At 41.5% G+C, this 20,666-nt stretch overlaps 1 protein-coding gene across 3 annotated transcripts; it reads right to left on the bottom strand.

Moving 5' to 3' along the window:
* Positions 1-1,459: 1,459 nt before the first annotated feature.
* Positions 1,460-20,404, bottom strand: kiaa0753 (KIAA0753 ortholog). Of its 3 annotated transcripts, none has more exons than XM_088301003.1 (19): positions 20,021-20,404; positions 18,852-19,154; positions 18,519-18,662; positions 18,242-18,442; positions 17,518-17,862; positions 17,372-17,434; positions 17,086-17,307; positions 16,835-17,009; positions 16,409-16,530; positions 16,203-16,321; positions 15,258-15,410; positions 14,280-14,369; positions 14,083-14,170; positions 11,676-11,747; positions 11,454-11,576; positions 11,306-11,381; positions 10,699-10,819; positions 5,361-5,585; positions 1,460-1,731 (listed from the first exon to the last, which is right to left on the bottom strand). In XM_088301003.1, the coding sequence occupies exons 1-19, from the start codon at positions 20,126-20,128 to the stop codon at positions 1,572-1,574; spliced, it is 2,910 nt and encodes a 969-aa protein (XP_088157129.1). In that variant the 5' UTR covers positions 20,129-20,404; the 3' UTR covers positions 1,460-1,571. The 3 variants fall into 3 exon arrangements, with proteins under 3 accessions (XP_088157129.1, XP_088157128.1, XP_088157127.1); XM_088301002.1 differs by having other exon boundaries at positions 16,203-16,318; positions 18,519-18,716; XM_088301001.1 differs by having other exon boundaries at positions 18,519-18,716.
* Positions 20,405-20,666: the final 262 nt, after the last annotated feature.

The following is a 20,666-nucleotide window of genomic DNA, read 5'->3' on the forward strand; positions in this document are numbered from 1 at the left end:
AACACTCCCTGTGAAAACATGCTTTTATTTCCCTTTTGATCTGCATGAAGTGCACTGACAAACCTGCAACGACACTCACACTGTCACTGTGAGGACATTCGTCTGAAATAAATAGAGAATGAAACGAAGATTTGCAGACGTTCGTCTCACCTCTCAAAGCAGGTCATTCTTCCATAAAGGACAGGTTGGACAATGTCCCACCAGATGGCACATGGGTGCAAAATGTTTGACAGTCGAGCAATTCCGTTGTCAATTTATCTAAAAATTATCATTCTCGTGCCACTTTTCTTGACTTTCTGTTTTTTTACTGTCCCTTCTCAACCTTTCTATTTTTTAAGGCTGTGGAGGGCACATACAAATTACATTTTTTTTGCCCAGCAAAAGTCAAGCACCACAGATTAAGGCACAGTGCTGATTCCAACTCGGAAACTTCTTGCAAAGACGACAGTACTGACAATATTCAACTATGATGATACATCAAACTCAGTTCAAATAGATGTCGAACACACACGAGAAGTTGGTCTTTTTACTTTGAAGTGGCCAATTTGCAGGTAATTGAGGCTCTTTTTACCTGTGTGACACTTGAACAAATTGAATTAAGACTAATTTATACTAAATCGAAATCTCGTTTACTAAACGGATGAATGACAGTCAATTCCAAGGTAGTTGAGTTTTGCTCATTGCGTGTGAGGAGACCACGTTGGCTAAGTTTAATGGCTTGGCATAAAATGCAAAATTAATAATTCATGAAAACTCGTGAATTTTGGAAAATCTTGCTTCAAAAGCCAGGTTCACCTGGCAAAAAGAAATTTGGTAAGCGTGCCATTCAAGCGCACACGTACAAAAAAGGTTTTCCTGCTTTTAGCTGGAAACACCAGCAAGGCTCTAGTCGGTCACCAGCTCCTGGCAGGGCCCCAGCAACAGGTTGCCCCTGCACAAGAGCCATTTGCACTGAAGAAAACAAGCATGCGGTTATTTTTTCATTGTTCAAACCATTTATTATTGAAAGCTGGATCTTGTATTAATTCTCTGAGAAATGCATAATGAAAAATGAAATATATTAAGATTCTCTGATGTACATCGATTAGAAATAAAAAACAAAAATATGCACATATGTAAAATGGCATTTTTTTCACTTTCTTGTAACAAAGTGCCTGGTCCTATGTGCCCCCCCCTTCATCATTTAAGTTGCCCATACCTGACAAATATGGATGAAGAGACAAAAGCCATTTAACATGCAACGTCACGATACAACCACGGACTCCCCATATACCCGGCCGGAAATAGAAAGTGTGAGTAATCCGCGTGATAGATCCAGTAATCTTATAATCCTGCCACCATAATGTAGTAATGGTCTCTCCAAGCTTATCTAAACTAATTTTCCCAGTGGAATACAATCTCAAATAACCGATGGTGCAGGAAGTGAAACAGCCCTCACATCAAACGCAGTGCAACAATCTTCCCTGTTGGAGCTTTATTTTATTTTAAAAAACATGTCACACATTTCCAATTAATTCAATTCTCTCTTCTACAAAATAAATTAAAAAGACAATCACGCGAGCTGCGAGCACCTATTGGTTGACCAAGGAAGAGGAAGAGGGGGTGATGCGAGGCGAGTGGATCAGTTGCAGGAACTCGGCGGTGAAGACGGCCTCGGCGCACTCCTCCATCACGTCCTGGAACTCGGCAGCTACGTCGCCTGCCGCGTCCCACAACAGCTCGTCCGCCAGGCTGCAGCGTGACAAAGGAGACGATGACATATACACACACGTATTACATACCGTGAATATAAAAAGTCTACACACCCTTGCTCAAATGCCATGTGGAAAAAAAAATGAGAGCAAGATAATTACATTTCTTTTTTTCTTCCACCATTAATGTGAATTAAAAGCTGTAGAACTCAATTAGGAAAAAAAAAAAAAAATCATCTTTGAGAGGGAAAAAAATAAACAGAGATAATGTGGTTGCACAAACGCACACATACTCTTATAATTGTGTTAGGAATTAACCAATCATGTTTAAATGTTAAATGGGCGTCTGCACACACCTGGCATTATTTAAAGCGCCTTTGATTAACACCAATATAAGTTTAGCTGTTTTTATGAGATTTCTTTTGCTTTCCAGAAAAAGCCGGAAGGTTTTGTGCTAACACTGACTGGTATTTGGAACTGTTTACAATTCCCTCCACCATTTCCAGCTGAGAAAAAAATAGCCCCAGGCATTATGCTTGCATGACCATGCTTCACTGTCGGTATGGTGTTCTTTTGGTGATGTGCGGCAAATATTTTTATGAATTATGCCCAAAAGTTGAATTTAGGTTTTAGCAGACCAAAGCACATGTTCACAAATCGATCTGGGAGATTTCAAATCCATCTCTTCTTTTGCAAAATGTTGGGCTTGAAAGTTTTCTTTTCAAAATAAGGAAGGCTTCTGTCTTGCCACTTCATAGCCCAGATATATGAAGAGGATGGGAGATTATCGTCACATGAACTAAACATCGAGTACTTGCCAGAAATTCCTGCGGCTCTTTCAATATTGCTGCCGGCCTCTTGGCAACCGCTTTGACCAATTTCGTAAATGTTGAAGAGGCATTCAGGTCTGTCACTGTTGTAGTACCGTATATTTAATTCCTTGGAAATTCTATTCTACCTACCTGACTGACTGATACCTTTAATCAATGAGCGTCCCTCTGCAGACCATGATTTGTGCAGTAAGATGTGACTAAAAAAATGAAAAGTTCATGAAGTGTCTACTAAAACAGCTGAACTTTACTTGGGGTTAATCAGAGGCAATCTGAATATTGTCAGGTGTGTGCTGGCTTGCATTTAACATGAATTTGAATGTGACTGATTAATTCTGAACACAGCCACATCCCCAGTGAGAAGAGAATGTGCACACTTGGGCAGCAGCATTATTGCAGTTGATAATTTTATAAACCTGTAAAAGATCTTTTTTTCAGGTGAGTTTTACAGCTCAGCAATAATAGGTGAAAACGTTTACAATTACGTTTTTATTTCGGTTTTATAACATAATAATTCAAGCAGAATTGACAATGGATATGCCTGCAAGCTGCATGTGTGTAAAAGAGCACACTTAAAATGAGCTTCCAGTGTGTTTACGCAACACTCTTGTTTGCCTGAGCCCCACGCCTCGGTGGGTGTTTGTGAATATTCATAGAGTCAAGGAAAATAAGCAAGTAAACGAGTGTTTTGTGTACGAGAGCAGCAGGCAGATGTGACGTGCAGACATTGTTGAAGTGCCTCTGCATATTAAGCGTGACACGAGGCACAGATGTGTCTCTCCAAACATTAGCGAGGGACTCGTAATAAGGACTCATTGGTCTGTTTGCGCTGCAACACAAACAGGCTATAAAACAATATTATGAATCTTTGAGGACATTTGAATATCAGAAAAGATGGGAGCAGGGGAGGGAGTCTTCTTCTGCACTGCACCAACTCAACAATTCCGTTGAGTATGTAAATGAAAGAGTGGGGGGCGAGAAAGAGAGAGAGCGAGATAGAGAGCAAGTGAACCATAAAAATCCGCTTCATCCTCTGTGGGAATGTGAATGCCCTGTCATCAACAAGCACACATGCCAGTGCAGTTTAATACATGTCGTACTACGAGAACCACAAACCGGGTTCTCGCTAAACGCAGAGAAGAAACATCTGAGTCAAGGTTGGATTTACACAACCAAGTAAGCGTCCAATTCCGATTTTATGCCTACATCTCAATTTTTGCACTGTATTTCCAAAGTGCAAGTTAATAACTCCACAAGCATTTCAGTGAGTGACAACAAATAAGTAAACAATAACACATCAGATACTGTAAGTTTCAACTAGCCTGGAATAACTTCTCTTCATTTAATGTTACTTACACCGCTAATGTAGCATATCTACATCTTATTCATTCCAATGCACCTCTAATGGAACATGTTAACATTACCTTTACTGTCTATATACCGTACCTCGAATGTGCCCTTCACATCATAACATGGCTCTCCACCTGAATGATCGCATCTCCAACACCAATACTTTTCAGAAACTCCAAAAATGCCATCTTGCTTGAGTTACCAAGCACTGGATGGTTTGCCATAAATGCTGTCATTTACACCTGTGCACCAACATCAACACACTAGTCTAAAATTACGTTCAATCGCCAGTTTAATAACACAAACAAAGGTCTTCGAGCCTAAGGTGATGCAATAAATAAAAGATGACTAAGCAATTTAATAAGTGGAAATTAATCCACAGATAAATTACCTTTGTGGCTGACTTGTTCATTCTGCACTGAAGTAATACAGTAATCCATTTTTAACAAAATTGGATTACGCAAAAGTATCTAAACTAATTATGTTCACTTGTTTGTGTCTTTATTTAAAAAAAAATAAAAATAAAAATCCAGTCTTTCAATCCAGAGGTGACAATATGCTGCAAGGGCTCCCGCAGAGTGAGGCACAAGGAAGACTTTGAAAACACTTATCTGACAATTGAGCGGTAATAGATTTGCTTTCATGCTATTTTCAACACTAATTGTTTAATAATGTGCTTAAAAATAATGACAGACCACACACGAACAAACCATTAAGATTGATTTGTTAAAAAATTAGGAAGATGAACATGTTTGGACGCATGAGGTTTTCACTCAACAGCGACGAGATTTAATGTCAATACGCCTCTAATGTACCACATTTAAATCAGATTTAACGTCTATCGTAGTTTATGCCACAAACTACCATTCCGCTTTTTATTTAAAGCCAGAAGATCAGCCAAACAAGCACAATGAGGAGAACCCACGCAAGAGCTGCTGTTGACCACTGCCCACCCCCAGACACTCACATGCAGATTTGACACCACACGTCATGCCCTAAATAATAAAAATAAATCTAACACAAAGATGAAACAATACTGGATGTGCAGTGTTTGGTACATTTTCCGCTTGCATTTTTTTTTTTTGTGGGTGTTCTAACACAAAGTGTATGTTTAGAATGTTTTTAGAAAGTGTATTTTATTAATCTTAAGGAAGTGGTAGGAGTATAACTACAGGTAAAAAAAATAAAAATAAAAAAAATAAAATAAAATAAATAAATTATATATATATATATATATATATATATATATATATATATATATAATTTATTATTATTTTTTTTATTTATTTTTTTTTCTTAAAAAGGCCATTATTAAAAAAATGCTTTTGTATCCTTGATAAATAAAAATCTACCCTCCTGATAAACAGCTTTCCACTGATGGAGTGCTAAATGTTCCCACTACACATGACATCTCATGGGCCACTTTCAAAAGTTTGCAACCAGAAATTTTCTACAAAGGCATCAAAAAGCATTCAGGAGTTGTTTTTACCTGTCTGCAATTGACCAGAAGTTGACGTCACCTCTTCCGTTCTCGTGAGCGGCGTGGTGCAGGTATGAATCATAGTCTTCTCGGTATTGTCGAATGCTTCTCAGCATGCCGCCCGGCACGCTGATGACCGTCCTCACTGGGCCGCCCTCCTTGGGACCAGGGAATATCGGAGGGCCGTCTTCTGCTTGGGATGCCTCCTCCATCAGGCTGCTCTCGGTGAGGACTCTTAAATTCAAGGAAACAACAAGTGCTCGTGTGTCATCATGGCGTTTTACACAGGAAGTCAGGGGCATCTTTGATTTTAAAACGGACAGATGAACTAGGTCATTCGTGGCTGAGGTAAAAAAAATTAGATCATAAAATATAAATATTTTTATGTGATGAATATTCTGAGGGGGGGATTGAATTAATAGCAACAGGGCTGATATGTTGGTCTTCGAAGTTTCGCCTCTCATCCGACTAGGATTCATCAGGTCATGCAACAAGGCTTGGTAATGACTGCACCAATCTAAATTGGAGTGGCAAGCAAATACTACAAGACACGTGATAACAAATGCAGGGTGCGCCAGATTACAAGAACAAATCAGGCCATAACTTAACCCACACCGCCCCCGATTTAGACAGTATGAGCTGATTCGGACACATTAATTTACTTAAGGGTGGTGTTGTCTGAGGTCACGATGATGAATTTGGAAAGCGACAGTTTGCAGAGGGCTCAGCTGGGCACAGCTGAGCGGTTTCTAATCCTCCCTACTTGGGCGGATCGGCCTGCTTCTTGTGCTCGCTGAGCTATATTTAGTGTTGCGACAGTTCCCACACACACGCCTTTTGCAAGAACCACTTGTGCTCTTAAAATCTGACTTGTGGCCCAAAACATACTAAAATTTGCCTCATCACATCAATTCTGCACCCGCCCAAATGCGCAGGGGGGGTGCTTTGGCTGGTTGCCTTTCCAGTTAAGAACGAGAATGCAGTCTACCAAATCCGACGAACAGATAAAGGCGTGGTGAAGCAGCACGTGTTTCGTGGTTATTTCACTAAATAATTGCGCTATGTTTGTAATCAGGAGACAGCTCATTGTCTCGTGGCAATAACTATTTTATGAGTCAGAAGACATCATATACTAAATACTGCAAATATTTTCTTAGCAATTTCTCCTTTTTCTTTCAAGGAATACATTCAAAAGATAACTGTTGCCATTTTCCGGTAAACAATTGTACAGGATGGTTGTGATCACGAGGTGGTTCCATGTTTGATATACGTGTGCTATTGCAGTTTCTATGTTCGTCAGAAGAACTGACTGCATTCTGATTTTGTCTTTATTGCAAGGAAATACACTAGAACGACAACTTGTTTTTCAGAGCTCGGCAGTCCGGCCCTCCGGCCCGGCCGGAGGTCCATTTTTGGGGCACGGGACGGGGGCGTGGCAAATTTGAAAAAAAGGGTTTAATTAATCACAGCCGGAGGTGGACTTTAGTCCGGCCCACAAATTGGCCCTCGGGCGTGTAATGTCGTCAAATGACAAAAATTGCCTCGCGTCACTACCAACTGTGCGTACTTGCATTGGGTAATATTTTTTGAGTTTATGTTTTCCGTGTGGACCCTGAAGTGCACACGAAGGTGTTTGGCTCATGCGACCGGGTGAGTGAAACGTTATGTTGTTCTATCTGAGATGCCGAATAGTTACAACAGAGAAGTTCAATAAATCAGTACAATTGAGATTGGCTGATTTTATCGACATAAAACACACGTTTGTGCACGTTTGTGGAGAAGATGAAAGAAGAAGAATTAGACGAAGAAGAAGAAGACGAATAAGACTATAATAAGCCTATAATGAGGTAAGCGCATTCGAAAAGTAAATTAGCCAGCTAACGATCTTTAAATAAACATCTGCCGTTAGCATCTCTCCCGAGGCGGCGTAATGCACGTTCGCTTTTTTTGGAGGTCGAGGGAGGCTCAACAATTTTTATGAATAAGGCCAGAGAGTCGAGGTCGGAAGGCTACCCATATCTCGGCGGGAGGGTGGGGCACTGACTGAGCGTCACATGCCCAGCTCTCTCTTTTTTATTTCCGCAGTGAACAACTGCATAGTAGTTAACAAGAGACGGCTCATGCTCGCTTATTAGTGTAAGTATGACAGCTGCTGCAGAGATTCTAATCTGTACACTCGGTCAGAGTAGATGCATAATCAAAGCAATTTCTTCTCTTTCTTGCAAGGAATACATGAGAAAGACATCTTGTGGTGCTTTAATGAATGGAAGAAAATATTTGCACAAGTTGTGAATCATAATTTCCATGATCGACATTTAGTATAGAGAGTGTGTATTTCCACCAAAGGAGTCTCAAAGTTGACTCAAGGATATGTCAAAAAAAAAAAAAAAAAAAGGAGACACGGCCAGAATAAAGACAAAGATTGCCTTGAGATACGACAGCTCACTGAAGGCTTGCTGAGCTTTGGAGAGTGAAGAAAAAAAATCAATATGGAGGTGAAAAAAAAAAAGGTGTGATTGTTTCAGCTTGGCACAAGCCCGCAGTCTTTGACACTGACAAACACTTTAATGCATGGCAATCAATGATGTCCGAAAGTGATTGTGTGGAAGTGGAGAGCACATTGTCTGAGTTCTGCAGCTCCTCGAACAAGAGAGGCGAGGGGATTAAAATAAAATAATGAAAGAAAGAATACATGAAAGGTTTGGAATATTACTGAGTGAGTCTTTCATCTTCGTATCGATTTTGATGGACGACGCCGAGGGCCAGCGAGGACGCCGGCCTGACCGGCGTCTGGACTCTTCACCATGGATACATAAATCTTATCTCGCAACATGAAATCTCTCACTATTGTATCAGCGCCCGTGTGGAATCATCGTTCTAGTTTACTCCGTGCAAGAAAGAGGACAGACTGTACATATTGGACGAATGCAGGAATTTGACTAAATACAGCAGCTGCTGTCACACTAAAAGAGAATCCGCATCGTTGGTTTGATTCAAAACACTGATGTTGGCTGGTTGCACAAACATCGTTTTTTTGGGGGAGGGTTAGTTTGGTTGGTATGAACATTGGTTAGTTAAATGTTTAGTTGTTGATTTAGTACCGCGGTTGTTAAAGGGACACTTGGATGAGCTTAACATTGGCACAATAGGTTTGCATATAAAAATGACATAGTATTAAATATATAATAGTATTAAAATGAAAAAAAAAACATTTAAGGATTTTTTTGTGATTAGATTCACAACAAATTGGCACGCCACCGTTTGGAGCTCGGCTTATTCATTTCCGGTCTCAGCTGTTTACGTCACAACAGAGAGGGAAGCGTTGTATTATTTGTTTTATCAGTTCTGTTGTCTAAAACGGCGACCGATCGCCACCAGGATGCAAATGCACATTACTACTCCTTGTCCGCTTCAACCTGTGAAATTTTTAAAGCCTTCTGCACAATAGTTTGGATTTATTGACATCAAACGTGAACTCATGTGATCAACTCCACAAAATCCAAAATAGGGCGCCGATCGACTCTCCACTTATACAGGAGGAAGCGGACAAGACCAAGAATGTGCACCCGAACTCCGAATGGTTATATTTTGGTATATATATTTGGTTGGTTGCTGCTGTAACATTGGAAACTGTGCACAACTGCCCACAAAAAAAAACATAGCTGTATGCTTTTGTTAGCTCTTCAAAGTGTTACTTTAGCACACGCAACGGTAGTTTGTTCCCTCAGACTGCAAAACTCGAGTCCGATTACTATAGAATGGATACATGTTGCCATTTTTTTCCCAGCATGACAGTCTTGTAATATGCCAAATGTCTAATCAGAGTCATTATATTTGATCACTAAAGTAAACACACTAACCTCAAAAAGCAGCAACTTGCAGCCTGCAAAAGTCAACTAAACGCTTTCTCCATCCATCTCACCCCTAATGACTCCCCGTGTTCAACTTATTTTCCTTCGAGGCAGCCTGGCACGCACTTCAGTCGGTAAGAACTAAGTTGTTTCATGCACATTGCATGACTTGAGAGCACTCCTGCTCTTGTTCTTCAGTCAAAACAAGTGTAATCTATTTTAGTCAGTCCTTCTGGTAAGAAGAGGATGCTAACAATGATGCTAATGTAGTAGCACTTAAGAGTACTTAGAGTGATAGTCCATCAAAAGCTAAATTTAAAAATATCACAAATACTATATAGATTATTCTTCTTCTTTTCCCTGTAGTAACCCAAATATATTTTGGGTGTATTACAATCGATGGTTTATGTACCCCAAAATATATATATATATATTTTTTTTTTTACTTTTTGGAGTTGATTGTGTACCTTTGCAACCCTTGATATCTGAACAAAAACATAACATGCCTCTTTGGAGGTTGCATACATGATATGGTTAACTATTAACAGGCAATTCTAATTGTTTTTCCTAAATTTTATGGTTTTATCAGTATGGATGTCGTCGACATTGTGAGCAGAGCATATGAAACATTTGCTATAATAGAGCTAATAAGCGAATTATTTGTTCTCCTCTAAATGATTTACTATACAATTTCCTTTTCAGTCTTGAGTCTTACAGTGATCCCCAAATTAAGGATTTGTGACCATTTCTATGTGAGTTTTGTCGGTTAGTTGGGTGCTTCCTTGCCTTAACTAAATAGCAATATAAAAAGTTTAAGACCAAGTTCACAATTTTCAACCAACCTTCTTCAAACCTCTAGGAATAATTCACGAGAACTGAAAAATCTGCTGATTTTGAAGGATTTCTGACCCAACATTATCGTCACATCTGAAATAAAATGTCCATGTTTTTGTCATCAGAAAAGGTCTGGATTTGGTAACGCCTACGCATTCTACTGGCTTGTCACATTTTCTTCGCCCAGCGCCATCACTCTCAGGTTCATCATTAATTCCAGCAGTTGGGTAGCAGCAGGCAAAGCCCAAGGCAGTCCTTTGCAGAAGCAGGAAAGGTAGCCAGCCACAGAGCAACATTTTTTTTTCCTTCTGAGAAAGAAGCAAGGCCTCCTCCTGGGAAAGCACTTACAGTGACACTTCACCAGGAACAAAAAAAAAAGCTGCAGGAAAAAAAAAAAAACATTTCATCCAGTCTAGAAGCCTAATTATGAAAAATAGCCAGATGCCTCCTGTTGTCATTTGCACACTCTCAGCCCACATCTGTCCCTCAAGGAAAAATCTACACCACAGTAAGAACCTATTCATGTACTCAAATATAATCGTTTGTACCTTCTGTGCACGTCAGGCATGCAAATCGTAGTTTCTAAAATGGCTGTTGAAATGAATAAGAAGAAGAGATAAATTACAGCAGAAAGAAAAGGAGAAAAGGACAGACAAACCCACCCCGTCTCCACGGGTTCTCCCAGCTGAATATCAGCGGCTGCAGGCTGCTTCAGCACTGGCTTGGTCATTCTAATGGGCTGCGGAGAGCTTGGCCTCAATCCCGGAACCTCGACCTGAGAGCCTGGGAAGCGCAGAGAGAGGGCGGAGGTGATGGAGGAGGTGAGTGTGAGGGAATAATTGGATTGGGTGACCACTGTAACACGTTCTGCACCTAGCGAAGATGTCGAGAAAACTAAGATGTATTCACACTTTGGCATTGCTATCGTGCAAGTGGTGGTTGTCATTAAAATTGACGAGAAGAGCAATGGTATTAATCATATGACACGTATATTGTGCGGGCATGTGCTTATGTGGGACTGATGTGGATTTTATTAGTCGGTTTATTATTTTATTTATTATTTATTTTTTATTATTTCTGGCGCAGCTCTTCCAAGTATGCCAGAGTAGAGGAAGTGTACCGAACTTGAGCACGCAGAAGAACACTCAAACCAAGATGAGTTTAGGTGTCAAGTAGACCCAAATTTGGCTCAGGTTGAGCTCGCCCCAATTGCCTCAGCGCCGTTAATAGGGCGTTTAGAATTTTTGCACATGACGAGATGTGGAGTACCTGCTGGCTGCTCCCATTGAAGAGCATCCGAGTAGGCAATCGAGGCGACTCGTCTCCTCACTTGCTCCTGGTCCCTCTGCTCGGAAACACGTTCGGTAAACACGCTAATCCTCCACGCCACAAGCGGAACGGCGTTGACAAACTTTACCTGTATCTCCTCCATGCGCTGCAACATTTCCTCCAGGGTGGGAGCATGCAGAACCCGCAGCGCTGCCTCCTCCGAGCAATCTTCAGGGAGGGCACCGCCCGCCTCCTCGCCTCGCTCGGCCACCTGAGGAACGTGAACCATTAAGACACATTAAGGGAATTAAATTTAAGTGCATCTGAGGCTTGTTTAATTGCCCAGCTAAGAATAGCCTTTGTGGTTCACCCTTATTGCAGCCTGCTCTGACAGCTTATTCCTCAGCGACAAGTTGCTCCTGCTCCAGGACTCTCCGAGATGCTGAGGTAAACACATAAATGAAGATAAACGGCTCTGGAAACGCTGTTACAAAAGCCCAAAACAGCCACCGAGAGACTCCGTACCGCTGAATAATGCATCATAACGCGTCATAGCGAGCCAGAGAAACCACCAAATATGCCGCCTGAGGAGCGGTGAGCGGAAATGTGCAATTACATCAGACCAACTTCCCAGGAGTCGGAAATGCTCTTGAAGATCCTCTGACCGTACCGTGACATCATTATCGTGTCACTGTTATTTATCAACACGATATTGTCTTTGATGTTCAAGTGGGAAAAGACGACTGTATATTCCAGCATCTTTTTCAGATATGCAACAGGCACATGTATTGGCCCTTTGAGGGAAAAAGTCCAGAAATCGTGTTAAAAATTTGGAGAGAAATAATTCAATACCACATCAGCTGTAAACCCGATTCACGTTTTGACTTTTATTTGAATCGGTTGAGAAATGGAGATGCTCTTAACCACCATTCAAATAATTTGTGTCAAGCGTTTTTTTCGGTTGTTGTTTTCTTTTTGTTCCAAAAGCCCATTAGCAAGACTCGCGCTCTGCGATCACTCAGCTAATTTATTCAAGCGTAAGTCAACAAAGGCAGCTGGAAAATCAAGATTGATGTTGCTGCCAAGGTCTTGAATGTAGATATGCACGCTTTGAGTTTTATATGAATAAAAGAGGATACATCAGCGAAATTTTATTTTAGGATGACTTGTTTATAAAACAGAATCTCTGGCGTGCCTATCCACCCATCACGTGAAATTAGCCAACCAAGTAACTACTCGTTTATTAAACTTTTATGCAACAGTGGGCATAATTTACACAACAACCACACACACACTCATAAGCTTCACTTTCCATGAAATTATCTCGGCAGGTCAAAAAGAAATGGGTTTGTGCTTAGCAACGTGTCCGCAATGTGTGCTCAAAAAATGTTTTCATTGTTCTGCTCGCTCGCATTGTCGTGCACTGTTTCGACTAGGGGGTGGCACGGTGGACGACTGGTTAGCACGATGGCCTCACAGTGAGAGACAAGCATCGGGCGTGGGTTCGATCCCGGCTCCGGCCATCCTGTGTGGAGTTTGCATGTTCTCCCCGTGCTTGCGTGGGTTTCCTCCCACATTCCAAAAACATGCATGGCAGGCCGATTGAACACTCTAAATTGCCCCTAGGTATGAGTGTGAGCGCGGATGGTTGTTCGTCTTTGTGTGTCCTGCGATTGGCTGGCAACCAGTTCAGGGTGTACCCCGCCCACTGCCTACTGTTTCGAGTAGTACAAAGCAAGACGCTGGACGAAGATGAAACACTTTCACTAAGGCAAGAAAGACAAACTTGAGATTGTACAAAATCGGACGGTCAGGTTAGCTATGGGGTGCCCTTTTCAAACTAATGTGGTTGAAATGCATCATATGATTTCATGGGTGAAAGTTCAGGACATATTGGTGCGCAGTACTGTGTTGTCATAGCATAAAATTTGGACCTGCTACGGACCTTAGCCTGTTTTCGAAACTAGAGCCCACCTGTAACAGACATGGCTTTCATACTTAATAACTAATGCATTTCCAAATACTTTCATATACAGAGCCATCTCATATCTCAACAAAGGATGTCAATGAGCAGTCATGTTATCTTAAACCAGACCTCCAAAAAATCTGAGATCAGTGGTGAAATCACACTATACTAGCTGTAGTTGTTATTCACTTGTTTCACTCTTCTGCTTGCATGCTGACATTTGTTGAATTGAACATCCCGTAATTTGACTTCTTTAACTATCTTTGCTTTGTAAATGGTACCAACTGTGCTTTTTAAAGACCCCTTAAAGCAGGGGTGGGCAAACTTTTTGATTGGCGGGCCACAATGGGTTCTAAAATTTGACAGAGGGGCCGGACCAGAAGCACATGGATGGAGTGTTTGGGTAACCTCACCTCATCGGAGAGAATAAATACATTTAATTTGAAATGAAAGTGAACAAAAGCATTACAACAATATATATGTCTTTGAAAAACCACAGTATTTAGAAAATAAAACAAACAAGGTTCATTCTTTTAATTTTTTACAAGTTCAGCGGGCCGGATTAAAACGTTTAACGGGCCACATGTGGCCCCCGGGCCGTGGTTTGCCCACACCTGCCTTAAAGAATAGTCTCTGCATTACCAGGGGATCCTTAAATAAACAGTAACATTGTCTATAGTTCATAATCTTGGGTGAAGTGTGATGAACGCATGCCCCAGATGTGTTATAAGAACACCTGGGAATTGTGTTAAATTGTGAAACAGATGCATAAAAACGTCTACTTAAGATACACAGTGAGACATCACCCAACCTTGGCCTCATCCAGAAGCGGCCTGATTCTTTCTCGCGCATGCTGCTCAGCCCTCTCGGCCCACTGGGTCGGCGAGACAACCTCAGCCCTGTACACCAAAACAGTTTATTAGTTTCATTTGTGAGCATGTGCTCACTTACTCGGCGGTCGCAATTAGGCCGGATCTGCATCCGCCGGCCTGTTGCCTTTAACCGTACCTCAGTCGTTCAATGCGTTCGGTCTCCTCTCTTGTCAGCTGGTTAATGTCCTTCAGTCGTTGCGTGGTTATCTTGTCCAACCAGGCACCTCTACGGTGAAGAAAATGTTCAGTATTTTACAGTAACAACGTGTGATACAGAAAAATCGCAATTTGGTGACTACGAAGGGAACTAGTAAACGCATTAGGAAACGTTTGTCCATAACCAGGGAGCAATAAATGGAATTTACTGTGACATAGGAAAGGGTCGGCGCAACATGAGCAATGCAACGAATACATTCCTCCATCCATTTACAAAACCACTTATCCTGTTCAGGGTCACGGGGTGCTGGTGCCTATTCGATGGCTTTGGGGATAAATTAAATTGACCAAGCAAAAGATTGGTGAGCTAATTAGCATGTAGAACGACCACAGAAAAAGGCAATAAAAATAGCAAATTTTTACTGTGCTGAAAACATGTTGCCCTTCTCTTTCAGATGTCAGTCATTTTACTATAATTTAGTAATTTATTGACATACGGCTTCTCTTTATATTTGACTGCTGACGCGTAATTTAAAATACTGCACACTTTGTAAAGATTTTCACAGGCTCCTGATCCTTTGGGAGGTCCAATTGTAATACTGATGTTTTGATTAAATAAACATATGTGGAGCAGAGAACCAAGCTACGAATTAATACCCCACAAAGACAAATGACCTCGATTCAGAATTGAGCGAGCAGTTTGATTAATTTATTGTGGAAGGCAGAAAAATAACTGATTGGTGAGTGATGCCTGCGGCTGCGGGTAAATGCAATCTGACACAAGAGTTGGAAATAACTCTGCGAATACAAACGAGGGACTCATTGAACTGCCTATTGTTCCAGATTTGTTCTCTGTTGTGCCAACTACTGTTGTAAAATCCCAACTCAAACCTGTATAAATATTTAATAGACATGCGGTTTCTGTTAAGCTTGAAAGAAGACTAAAATTGACATTTACCTTAGTGCTTCATTCTGGGCTTGTCGCTTCTTTTCTGAGCTAAGGTGGGCCTCGTCGCTGAAATTCACAAGCGCTTTCTGGGGGCTCGAGGATGACGACAGCTTTGCGGGTGATGAGAGGCATCTTGGCTTGTGTGTCGTCTTGTCACGAGAGCTGTGGCAGTAACAGAGATTTTGATTAATGGCATCTTGATACAAAAGAGGCAAATGGCACATTGTCATGACATCAGCTCGTGTGGAAATGGCCAAAATGGCTCTAAAATGGTTTGAAGCCAACAACAATACACATTATTTTTTTCCCAGTGCAAAGGGATCTCTTGCAGCACAAAACTGCTTAAGAAGAATCCAACATTAAGTGCAAGAACTCATTTTGAACATTTTCTCATAAAAATCATTTCACTAAAAATTATTGAGGTATGATGTTTGTTTGTTTTTTCAATTTATCCATTAAAGGGATCATCAGTGCAGTCTGGTCCATTTTTCACCAACAAGCTCAATTTATGCATTTTTTTAATTCAGTAAATTTATTTTAGCTTGCATTTTAAATTTTATCAATTTGTTTTGGAGAAATCAGTAAATAACTCTAGCCTTAATACCACCCACCATAAATGAGAAAAATGGCCATCTCCGCCTTTACTCCTTCTATATCTTGGTGGGAGTCACAAGGAGGAATTTGTCCATTCAAACTCATTGTAAATTCATACATATATAGTTGAAAAAAAAAAAAACAATCCTTTTATATTTTTTTTGCACTGATATTGAGCCTGTTTGCAAACATTTATTATGAATTATTGTAACTAATGATGTGTCCAGTTAGTGCAGCCAAATGGACACTGAATACCTTTTCGAGCAGTTCAAAAACACTCTGAGAGTTTAAGTATAAGTTCAAGACTACCCAGACTCCATAATCATCACATATGAGAAGAATAGGAGGCAAGTGGCTCACCGTGGCGGCGAGAGAGAGTGTGACGATGGCGGTATCCACGGCACTGACGGCTCCCTACGAGAAGGCCGATTGACTCGGAGGCAAGAGGACACTGTTGGCTCCTTAAAATGTGCGTCCTCCTTCCCAAGATTACCCAGGATATAAACAATTTCACATGCTGCAGGTCAGCATGGGATAATTGTGGCATTTACTATTCCAACAAATACCTTCACTTTTGTAGCCTGATGCTTTTTTTTGCCAGGGGAGTTTCTCTTGAACTGCTGCGGCGCCCTCTGCAGGCCACCTGGCCTAACCTGTCCGCGCCAGTTTGGCGCCACCATTCTCCGAGCTGCCAACAGAGAGTTGACAATCAGCAGGGTGCCTACATTAATTTGCGGAGGTAAATTAACCAACAGCGGGAGTACCTTTGAAAAAACTGTAGGAGAGAGCAACAAAAAAAAAAAACAATTCCACCTGTCTTCAAGCAGTAGGCGGGGTACACCCTGAACTGCCAGCCAATCACAGGGCGCACAAACAACCACTCACACTTACAATCAATTTCTTATTATATTTAATTTATTTAATTTAATTGCCTTTATATTTATTCACTTTTGACACCCAGCTGCATGTGCACACATTCATGGGGTTCTCACCATGGTTACTTGCTGGTGGATTGGTGGCTTTAGGAAGTCGGTGCACAGCACTCCTTCCCTCCGGTGCTCGGATAGCTGGCATGCTGGGATAAGTGGTCGGCTTCTTCTGTGAAGGACAAGCTCCGTCTTGCATGGCGTGCAGTGCCTGATGTTTGCTGATGGCGTAGTCCAAAATCTAGTGGGAGCCATAATCATCATATACACCTTCCTGTAACGTGATACTGTCATTTCTACATTCATGTTTCCTTCACCTCTAGTTTACGCAGGATCTCAACAGCCGTCTCCGGCATGGGCGAGCCCGGCTCCGCTTGCATCCTGGCCGAGCACAGAGAGAGCTGGCAAATGAGCCGGCTCAGTTCTTCACAATGAGATGGGAGTTTTCTGTGACACTGATCGGCGAGTTGGCGGGTGACCAACTGCAAGGCTTTCAGAGTGCCGCGATGAGCACCTGCAAGACGCTGGATGGCGATGGACTGTGGGATAAAAAAAAATTTAAAGTCAAGTCAAAAAGTCCATTTTGGTGCTCTTAAAACAAACCTTTTTATCATTCCATAAGCCCTGGTTGTGCAGCTTCTCGATGTACTGTTGTATTGCTTTAATCTGGAGGGGGAAAAAAAAAGTATATTTGATTCTAGAGGGCGAAAATTATCTTTTTGAATTCATGAATAGCCAAACTGAAGTACCTGCTGGTGGAGCGCGTAGATGATCCGTGACGAGCGTTCAGACTGCTTCCGCCAGCGCACCTCCATCTTTTTCTGCTCACTGGGTTCTAGCTCTTCCTCCTCATTGTGCTCATTTTTAACAAGTGACGTCTCAGACAGCTTCTCCACTTGATGGATGAATATTTCCAACTCGGCGTCAAGCTTGTGCATCTGCTGGCTTAAGAGGTACTGCTGGCCCGTGGGCCCCGGTGGCTTCGGGAGAGGATCTTGCATCCATGACGACTTGAAAGCAAGCTGAGGTTTTTTGGAAGCGTCATTTGCGCTTTTCTTGGGAGAGGAAGTGTCACTCCAATTGGTCGTTCCGCCCTGTGAGCAAAGAAATCTCATCGTTGATCTGACTCAGCAATTGGATCAATGTTGAGCGCAAACGGCCTACTCTACTTAAACTGTGCTGGACTTGGCCGCTGTGGATTATTTGTAATTATTGTATTTCGATGAGGCAAACTACAGATTCATAACTGGCAAAAACGATAGCGTCCCAATTCCAAGATGTCATGGCACCATCAAGTATCAATACTTATCGTTAAGTGCTCAAATTGTATTAGTACTCGTATTTCGTCAGATATAAAAGCGCTATTGGTGTAACCCAACCATTAATACTTGCTGAGAGGAATGATTTCATTCATGAAATGGCAAGAACTTTGCACAAGAATGTTCCTGACTAAAATAACAACGTAGTAAGTACCTGCACAAAAGCACTGTCAGAGTCATTTTGCAGTATTTCCTGTCTCGGGATATCGTGTTGGGCTGGGACATCGGTTATCCTGAGAACTTTCTGGCTCATCAAAGGGGGCCGATGAATGTGCAGACTGGATGCCGTGGGGGGCTTCTTGACCATGTTCTGTGGTTGTCTGGCTCCAAGTGAGTTTACCTCTGGATTCAGCCCCTTCAAAGAAAGAGGTCATATGGGACTTATTGCGAGATGGAAAGGATAAGCAAAAATAAAACCTGGCACCAGGTACCTTTTTTAGACTTTTGAGTTCATTCTGAAGCTTGCGGACCTCCTGCCTTAAGAGTTCGTGCTGGTCCGCACCTGCCACCGGCCTTGATGTGGTGGGTGGATGGCCTTTTTGCCTGGAAGGCAGAGGATGCCTCTTCGAAGCTGGCTGTTTGGATCCAGGTCTTGTTAATCGCTCTTTTAGACTCAGTTTGGTTGTCATCTTTAATAGGAAAGAAGAAAGGATTTTTTTTTTCTCCTTCAAATCACTCTAGCATCGGCAGATCTGAAGCTCGCTATTGACTTACATTTTTGCTCGCAAAACAAACAGAAAACACTGTTTATTTCCATTGCTTACCTGAGGCAGTGTCTTATTGCAAATGTCCATCACTGAGGCATCTCCCAATGGGTCCACCGATGACCTGCACATGGCCTGGAAACGGCTCCGCCTCAGATCCCTCTTCGCTAGGTCTACCGCAGCTTGTAGCTTCTCCTCGGAGAGACTGCTAAAGCTGGGTGAGCTTTTTACACTGCTGTCCGCGTCCTTATGCCGCTTGGCTGGAGGCAGGGGGAGCAGCTTCTCGATGACGATGGCGGCTGGAAGACCCACGGCCGTTGCTCGGTTCCTGATGCTAGCCGGCACGGCTTCATTGAACAACAGCTGTAGTAAAGGGGACATAGTATGGATTTTTTTTTTAATGTTAATAACTATTAGTGTTCCTGCCTACCTCTTCAGTTTCTGAGTATTTCTGAAAATGGGATCAGGGCTGATGCACTACATAAGACAGAACTTCCACTAAAATTAGCCAATTTCACCATGGCAAAAAATATGTTATGAAATATGACAATAAGTCTTGACCGTTGGGGAATTTTGGTAAAACCATGCCAAAGAACTATTTGGAATTGAGGACTTTTTTTAAATTGTTGCCCTTAAAGCAGCGGTCTCTAACCACCAGTCGCACACCAGGACAGGACCGCGGAACATCTGGAAACTGTCCACAGAGCGAAACCAAAAAAATATATTTTATTGATCAGAGTCTGAATTTTTTTTTTATGTTGGAAAATGAGATGAAACCACCTGTGCCTCAGTACATGTCAAAGCGCTCATCTCAGTCACGGGAAATACTGGGGCACCAAGTTCTGTGAAATATCTGGCGGCAGGCTCACAATTTAGGAAATTAAGACTTCAAAACTGTCCAAAAATTATGCAATACCCAGATTTCATTTCAACAGCAACAAACAAAGTATATTTGATCACCCATTTATGCCAGCGACTAATGGGGGTAGGCAAAACAAATATTTTTTTGCTAGATGTCAGAAAGAATTAACCTCTCTTGTCACTCAGACAACAGAAAGAGTCACTCACAAAGTGAGTAAGTAAATTTTGAGTAAACTGAGTCAAGATCATCACTATTTCATTATGTATCTTTTGTAGGACATTTTTCTCATGCACTGAAAGTTAAATGTTTTGGCTCAATGAAGGTTGGGAAAGACTGAAGTCTGTGAGGATTTAAACTCGTCGTTTACCTTGGTTTGGGATGTCTCAGTGGGTAAAAAGCCATTGTTGTCGGTGTTTCGGTTTGAAGCCAATACAACCCATTCCCTACCAATTGTTTGTTGTCCAATGGAAATCATCGCCGCACTTATAGTTGAAAAATTAATTCATAACAGTGAAAAGCCATAAGCGCCATATTGGGACAAATGAGCATAAAAATAGCTAACACAGCATTTGCGTGGAAGTTTCCGTCCAAAAAAATGATTTCAAACAAAATGCATATTTACGAAATTTAGATATGTATAAAGACATTCGTCTATAACTATATGCAACATTTAAAAGCCACTATTTAAAGTTGTGAATTTAAACTGTCGCCGCCATGACAACAACAAATCGTCACTGTCCGGAAGCACGAAATACGGAAAGCGAAAGAGGTCAAATGCTACGAGAACGCCTTATGCGGAAACGTAATAAACGCGTTCAGCAAAAGATAGTAACAATTTACCGTTGTATTAAGGTCGAAATAAAATAAATTTTATTCACGATTTAAGAATCTTAAATCTTAAAATAACGACTAAGATTTTACAAAGTGCGGAAAAAAGAAAAGGTCTTGTTGAATAGAAAATCCTTTACGAGGCATACATTTATATACTATAAACGACCTTTTTTCTTTCCTTT

The sequence above is a fragment of the Idiotropiscis lumnitzeri genome, chromosome 7 (assembly GCF_059441095.1).
Source record: "Idiotropiscis lumnitzeri isolate Australia: NSW breed Sydney's pygmy pipehorse chromosome 7, RoL_Ilum_1.0, whole genome shotgun sequence".
NCBI classification, from domain to species: domain Eukaryota; kingdom Metazoa; phylum Chordata; class Actinopteri; order Syngnathiformes; family Syngnathidae; genus Idiotropiscis; species Idiotropiscis lumnitzeri.